The 8,402-nt window shown below is 40.8% G+C and overlaps 1 protein-coding gene across 1 annotated transcript; it reads left to right on the top strand.

The window, feature by feature from the left end:
* The first annotated feature begins 1,721 nt into the window (after positions 1–1,721).
* LOC145270118 (uncharacterized) lies at positions 1,722–2,312 on the top strand. The gene has a single exon (XM_080125722.1). The coding sequence runs from the start codon at positions 1,722–1,724 to the stop codon at positions 2,310–2,312; it is 591 nt and encodes a 196-aa protein (XP_079981848.1).
* Positions 2,313–8,402: the final 6,090 nt, after the last annotated feature.

Genomic DNA, 8,402 nt, shown 5'->3' with positions numbered 1-8,402 from the left:
GGCTCACTGAAATCACTTGAGCAGAATATCTGCCATGCCGAGGCATTTGAGTCCGCACTATGGGACCAGACTACAATGAGTAACACATTGGACATATCTGCCTTCCGGATGTCTACATATCGAAAACAGAGAAGCGTCGTGCCCCCACTAAAAGGAGCCCAGACTCGCGTTAGCCCCCGCCTCAAATTGCAATTACAACAACGACATGGGTTCAACACCCCATTGTAGCGGTTGTGGAAACAGTCAACATGGCACCCCGGGGATGAAACCTCGCCACCTATCTTGCTCAGCATGGGGTCAAACATGAAGCAATTGTGGAAGATCAAACCACTTTGCCCGAGTGTGCCGGTCGATCAAGAAGGAACGCCGCAGAGCTGCTGTCAAAAGCGCCGAACTTGACGAGGCAGCAATGGACAGCCTGATCGCCCACATTACATTTGGTCAGGCAACAAACAAGTACTCGTCCACACCAATAGAGCAAGTTACCGAAATAAAGGCAATGGTAACCCCATTTTCACCCAATCCAGACCCAAGGAAGAGAAACAACATCCCTGAAAATAATAGCACCAACATGATGATATTCCCTGACAGCGGTGCTACTATATGTCTGGGTGGCACAATACACTTGAGACACATGGACCTCACCATAGACAACCTGATCCCATCGAGGAAAGTTGTTCGAGCAGTCGGGGATTCCACTCTTGAATGTCAGGGTTGTTTGCCGGTGACGTTCAGTGTGGGGGGGACACACAACCAAACAAGCCCTCTACATTTGTGAAATGATAAAACGGCTTTATTTCAGCAAGGCGGCCTGCATTAATGTTGGGATATTACATAAGGAATTCCCAAACCCATCGATGGCTATGCAGTCATTAGAAGTCGAAAATAAAGTGCAGGATACAGAAAACAGGGTCAAACCCCTACCGACGCGTCCAGATACCCTCCCTTTCCCTGCCACCGAAGCCAACATTGGCAAATTAAAAGACTGGCTGTTAGAATGTTTTGTGGACACTGCATTCAAGAACGACGGGGTATTTCCCTCCATGACTGGACCTCCAGCACACATTCACCTGAAGGCAGGGGCTATTCCAAAAGCCAGACATAACCCAATCCCGGTGCCTTACCATTTGTAAGGACAGGTCAAGCAAGACCTCTGGAACGACGTGGGGAGGGGCATCATTGCTCCAGTGCCCGTCGGCACACCGACTGACTGGTGCAGTACCATGGTGAAAAAGAATGGCAAGCCGAGACGAACCATCGACTAGCAGTACCTTAACACACAGTGCAAACAGGAAACACATCATACCGAATCACCCTTTCGATTGGCATCGCAGGTACCGCCCAAGAAAAAAAACGGTATTGGACGCCGTTGATGGATATCACTCAATCCTGTTGGACAAAGAATCTCAGCCAGACAACTTTCATCACGGAATGGGGGAGGTTCATGTATCTCCGAACCCCCCAGGGGTATCTAGCGTGTGGAGATGCCTACACACGTAGATTTGATGAAATAATTGAGGATATCCCTCGCAAAACAAAGATCATCGACGACACTCTACGACTCGGATATCAAGGAATCATTCCTACACACATTCGATTTCTTGCTACATTGTGCAAAGAATAGAATCGTCTTGAACAAAGACAAGTTTCAATTTTGCCAAGACGTTGTCCAATTTGGCGGCCTCCAAATTACACCCTCTGGGATAACCCCCTTGGAACCAATGTTAGACACAATATCCAACGTCCCAGTACCAAAAAACATCACTGACGCAAGATCCTGGTTTTGGCTTGTCAATCAGGTAGCCTGGGCATACTCGCTAGGACCAGTAATGCTACCATTCCGCGATATTATGAAAAAAGACTCACATTTTACGTGGAACCAGGACCTTGAGAATGCATTCAAGCACTCAAAACAAGCCATTGTCGACCTTGTTCGTAAGGGTGTCGCAACATTTGACAAGAATCGAACCACTTGCATAGCTCCTGATTGGAGCAAAGAAGGAATGGGCTTCCTGCTCCTTCAGAAACACTGTTCGTGTACCATGGAAAAGGCCCCCATGTGCTGCCCAGAAGGTTGGCACCTGGTATTCACTGGTAGCAGATTTTGCACTGACGCAGAGCGCAGGTACGTGCCAATAGAAGGCGAAGCAGCAGCAATCACATGGGCGTTAAAAAAATGCTGTGTGTTTGTTATGGGTTGCCCTAATCTCATAGTGGTGACGGATCACGAGCCACTGAAGGGCCTGTTTGGTGATAGAGATCTAAGCAAGATCCAGAACCCCCAACTGTTTAGATTGAAGGAAAAACCCTGAGATATTACTTCAACATTGTCCTGGGAAATGACATAGGAGGCCCGACGCTTTCTCCCGTAACCCAACGGCCGTGATGAACGCCCTCCTTTACGTATTTCCCTTCCAGCCTTCCAAATCAGACACTTCAGAATCCGAGAACCTCAATAGCATAGTTGAATCTACTGCTCTCATATCAACATTTGGGTACAATGACAACGTAGTGATCACATCACCAGGCACCACCAAGGTAGCAGGACATCATGACCCACAGTACCAAAAGTTGATAAGTACAGTACAGCAAGGTTTTCCTGAAACACGAACTCTCACTTCACCCGAAGTCCGTGAGTACTGGGAAGTACGACACTGCCTCAGCACCCATGATGACCTGGTGCTCTTAGACAGAAGAATAGTCGTTCCAAAAGGTCAACGAGGAAATATACTGCACTGCCTGCATTCAGCACATCAGGGCATAACTGGAATGAAAGCCCGAGCAAACGAATCCATATATTGGTCTGGAATGAATGCCTCCATCCGTAATACCAGGGAGAACTGCATGACTTGTACAAGGATCGCACCGAGCCAGCCCCGGAAACCAATTACATTGACAGTCCCCAGAGTGGCCGTTCCAGCAGATTGTCATGGATCTGTTCCACGTTGGTGACCACAGATACCTTGCTTGTGCTGACAGATTAACTGGCTGGCTCATCTTGTACCACCTAAGCCAAGGGCAGGCAACCGCCTCTCAGCTCATCTCAATCTGTCGCGAGATATTTCAAGCATATGGTTCCCCAAAAGAACTCAGCAGTGATGGTGGCCCACCGTTCACATCCCTCCCATTTAAGCAGTTTCTAGAGAGATGGTCTGTAAAGCGCAGGTTATCATCTGTGGCCTATCCACAATCCAATGGTCGAGCGGAGCTAGCTGTCAAAACAGCCAAGAGGGTTGTAGATGGCAACACAGGACCACAAAGGTCCTTAGATAATGACAAGGCTGCCAGGGCCATCCTACAATACAGAAATACCCCTATACAGAGTATCGGCCTATCCCCAGCACAGTTTCTGCTCAACAGACGACTTCGAGACTACCTCCCCTCTCACCCAACCCTTTACAAGTCACATCCGGAATGGATCGCTGCAGCTCAAAAGCGCGAGATAACCCTGTCTCGGCACAACACGCAGCTCATAGAGATGTATAACCATACGGCCCATTCTCTCCGCCCACTACAAAGTGGGGACTTGGTCGTATTACAAAGAAACAACCGTCTCTGGGACATCACTAATTGGGTGATTGAAGCCATTCCCAATCGACAATACCATATCAGAGTTGATGGCTCTGGTAGAATCACCTTGCGGAATCGGTGGTTCCTCAGAAAACTTGAGACTCCCACATCTCCAAAGCCCATCCTAAGTGCGCTACCAGGGGCCCCACCTCACATACCCCAAGTGACAGAGACAAACAGCCCTGTCGTACCAGACCCTCAATTTGACCTTCGGACACAGCAACCTAGCAGGAATATCACCCCAGAAGAAGTACCTGAACCTCCTAGACCAATGCCAGCCAAGTCGGCGCGGGCACTTGCGAGGCTATTCCCACATAATCAACCTGGCCGCGAGGAGCTCATTCCTCCTCGGAGGCCATTACCCCCACGTGATGGGGGAGGGGAGATGTAAAATCCAGAATCCAGAAGAACCTTCCCTCTCTACCATTATGGACCATTTAACTAATTTCAACATATTTATTCAGTAGCAATTAGTGGTATGCTAATTGCCATTGGACCAGCCTACAATTAGTCAGGGATAGTGGGTTGTTCTATTTCAAGGCGCCTGATTGGCTAAACATGCCAGGAGGGGCAGGGGCCACTCTACAAATGCCAGCTGCTCTGGCATTCAGGGTTTTCTGTTCTAGACTTCTGCCAGGAACTACACTGTCAATTATCGCATCCACTCAGCACAACATCTTCATTGGATTAGCTGGCTCACCCTAGCAATATTCTACAGATAAGGGTTAAGAGTGTACAGTAGTAAATTGAACAATATAGTAATTGTTAGTAGTAGAAATTAGGTAAATTAACTCATCAAGAACTTATTTCCGTTGGATTTGAAATTAGGTAAATTTGTTAACTTAACTTGAATGGTTCATCGAGAATTTATTTACGTTGAACTTGAAGACAACCACATTGTAGTCAGCTGGAAAGCAGGAGAACAGAAGACAGTTCCACAGACGTGCAGTTCTAAGAAAGAAATTAGGTAAATTAACTTAAGTGGAATGGCTCATCGAGAACTTATTTCCGTTGGATTTGAAGACAATTCGCCAATCCTATGAGATATAACTGTAAGCACAATAGTTGTCCGAAACGTTGTTAGAAACAACAACCAATAAAGATGAAAACAACAACTAATAAAGATGAGAATAATAGTCCGAAATGAAAATAAATTAATATAAGTTTTGGGGTTTTAAGGCTTTTTTCAGTAAAGATTTTTTTTGGATATTTGAAACGGAATTTGTTAGCTTTTTTGTTTATTCACTTTCTTCCAATTTGAAAGTCGCCTCCTTCCATTCTAATAGCGCTTTTTCATTGGATAAACAAATGAACACTCAATGAATTACAAAAATAGATAATCAGAAAAAACTACCGATCCCTTAGCATCACCAGAAAAATAATAAAAACATTACAAAATAAATAAACAAATAAAATACTCGATTTATTGTTTCAACATTTGAACAATGCTCGGGTTTAACTGCTGATTTCTGGTTACCCGATCCATGGGTCTGGGGAATTCCCAAGAATCTGTGTCAAATTATGCAAGAGTAGTGAATATTTTTTAAACAAAGAATATAGATCTTACCTAACCTAAACAATTCCCTCTCTCTTGTTCCTCTTCCCCACTTACAAATTCCAAACCTACTCTAAGCCTTTTCAAATGGATCCTATTATCATCTTTGACATCCAAGTGATGCAAATAGGGGATAACTCAAAGTCATGCAACGTGTTAGTACTCTCATCTCCATCAATAGTATGTCAGACTCTTCATCCGGCTTTTCCTGTTGATCTTTACTCCTTTATATTGTGATATCAGTTTGTTCCATGGCTGAATTGCTATCTGACTCAGTGGACTCCATTGGAGAAGCCAATGTGGTCTTTCTTAATGGTATTTCCGTTTTGGGAATGTTCTATTTCTTGATCGACATTGTCAGCAGATGTTCCGCATGCACCTTTATCATGAACATGTCAACTGATCGTTAATCCTATATGAGACGAGGCCTGTTTTATCTATGACTACATAATTTGGTTTCCAACATACATCTAACTTTCCTCGACTCTGGTGGATCTACATTGTAACGACACTATTTTCCTGTTATCGATCTTATTACTGACCTCACTGCCTTTTTCAATTCTGAATTGAGTCTCTGCAGAAAACGTAAAAATAGCTGCTTAATTATAAGAATAATATGCTACTGATGAAAGAACAAAATAACAATACAACTCAAAATCAATATTTGTTAAGATACATGAAAGAGAGAGAAAAAAAATAAGTTAAAAAAAGTTTTAACAAATATTTTTTGCCATGTTATGCACGTCACACACACACACACATATATATATGTTGTATATTTAACATATTTATATATTGTAATTTGTGTACAGAAAGTTGTTACATGAGACAAGTCATCGGTACCGTCGGTTTAAAGCCCTATAATTAGGACCGTTTTAGATATCCATACCAAGCTCTCTTCAGCCAATACGCATCTATTTTATAACCGGAAGTGGAATATATATATATATATATATATATATATATATATATATATATATATATATATATATATATACCTCACGAATTCACGTTTATCTCTCGTTTTGTTTTATATCCCCCGATTTATTTATCGGATGATGATGATTTCATTAACTTTAAAAGTTGAATTATTTTAATTTTAAAATCTGATTTCGATTTAAATTTTTTATATATAAAATTTGTTTTATATATATAAAAACGGTTTTAATTTTAAACCAATTTAATTAAAAAATCTAATTTTTTATATATAAAAATTCAAACAAAGTTTATATCAATATCGATTAAAAACGTACAATTTAATTTAATTATATCAAATTACATTTAAAAATTTCAAAATAGATTTTAAAATTTCTTTTAAAATTCCAACTCTTTCAAGGTTTGGGGAAGTGAGTATTTATCTAGCCTAAGGGATTTTCCTAGTATATTAATACTATTATATTTTTCCTATAGTTTACAAATGGAAACCGATTGTAAATTACATTTATAAAGTATGATTTCTAAAAATTTATATAATACAATAATTTTAAATCTATAATACAATTACGATTAAAATCCAATTTTACCAACTAAAAGCAATTTTGCATGTACACGTTTACTAAAGTTTTTTTACATTATATATATATATATATATATATATATATAAATCTAAGTTTGCGCGTTTTCACTGACCCATTTTATTAGGAGTGCTTTCCTTCTATGTATACAATCTTTCAAAGATTCATTCCTCACATTTAAACACCTTATTTCTGTGTCATGAATTGTCTGGAGGTATTTTTCCGCATTACAGAGCGGGCATTGACTTAATTCCGATGCATATGCTAGTTTGTGCTCTATTTTTCTCCATTTTATGGAAATAGGTGTATCTTTTTCTTTAAGCTCCCACACCCGTAGATGCGAGCAAACATGGGAGACAAACCTCATTCTTGTGAAGTATGTGGTTATTCATTTGCATGGAAGTCATATTTGTTGCGTCATATGACAACACACACGGGAGACAAACCAAATTCTAGTGAAGTATGTGGTTTTTCTTTTGCACGGAAGTCACATGTGTTGCGTCATATCAAAACACATACGGGAGATGAACCACATTCTTGTGAAGTGTGCGGTTCTTCTTTTGCACTGAAGTCAAATTTATTGAGTCATATGAACACACATACGGGAGACAAACCACATTCTTGTGAAGTATGTGGTTCTTCTTTTGCACATAAGTCAAATTTGTTGCGTCATATAACAACACATACTGGAGACAACCCACATTCTTGTGAAGTTTGTGGTACTTCTTTTGCACGACAGTCAACTTTGTTGCGTCATATGCAAACACATACCGGAGAGAAACCACATTCTTGTGAAGTATGTGGTTCTTCTTTTGCACGACAGTCAACTTTGTTGAATCACATGACAATGCATACGGGAGAGAAACCACATTCTTGTGAAATATGTGGTTCTTCTTTTGCAATAAAGGCATGTTTGGTTAATCATATGAAAACACATACGGGAGAGAAACCACATTCTTGTGAAGTGTGCGGTTCTTCTTTTGCACTGAAGTCAAATTTATTGAGTCATATGAACACACATACGGGAGACAAACCACATTCTTGTGAAGTATGTGGTTCTTCTTTTGCACGACAGTCAACTTTGTTGAATCACATGACAACGCATATGGGAGAGAAACCACATTCTTGTGAAATATGTGGTTATCCGTTTGCAATAAAGTCAAGTTTGTTTAAACATATGAAAACACATACGGGAGATAAACCACATTCTTGTGAAGTATGTGGTTCTTGTTTTGCACAAAAGTCACATTTGTTGAGTCATATGACAACACATACTGGAGACAAAGTACATAGCAAGCATACCCGGTGAACCAAGTGCAAGTGAAATACAAACGATTGCACTAAAAGGGACGGCTAGAATCCTGAAAAGATCTCTTGGTTGGACTCACTCAAATAGGGGTAAATGTCAGACATCTGGTTGGATGTCCCATCCCCTAGAAGAAAAAGTTTCAGAAAAATAAAAAAAAGAGAGACAAACCACATTCTTGTGAAATATATGGTTCTTTTGCATGAAAGTAGGGCTTATTGAGTCATATGAAAATTCGACTTTGTGTTGTCATCTGATAATGCACACGGGAGATAAACCACATTGTTGGGAAGTATGGTGTTCTTTTGCAGAGAAGTCAAATTTGTTGAGTCATATGAAAACACATACAGGAGAGAATTTACATTGTTGTTAAGTATGTGGTTCTTTTACAAAGAAGTCAACTTTGTTGTGTAATCTGCTTACACATTCATGAAACAACGTATGGTGACCTTCCAGT

The sequence above is a fragment of the Euprymna scolopes genome, chromosome 46 (assembly GCF_053919585.1).
Source record: "Euprymna scolopes isolate OS-2025 chromosome 46, ASM5391958v1, whole genome shotgun sequence".
NCBI classification, from domain to species: domain Eukaryota; kingdom Metazoa; phylum Mollusca; class Cephalopoda; order Sepiida; family Sepiolidae; genus Euprymna; species Euprymna scolopes.
The sequence above is the reverse complement of the archived record's forward strand: the minus strand, read 5'-3'. Positions and strand labels throughout refer to the sequence as shown.

Excerpts from the sequence above, each read along its gene's own strand:
- LOC145270118 (XM_080125722.1), top strand. The coding sequence starts at position 1,722 with ATGTTAGACACAATATCCAACGTCCCAGTACCAAAAAACATCACTGAC.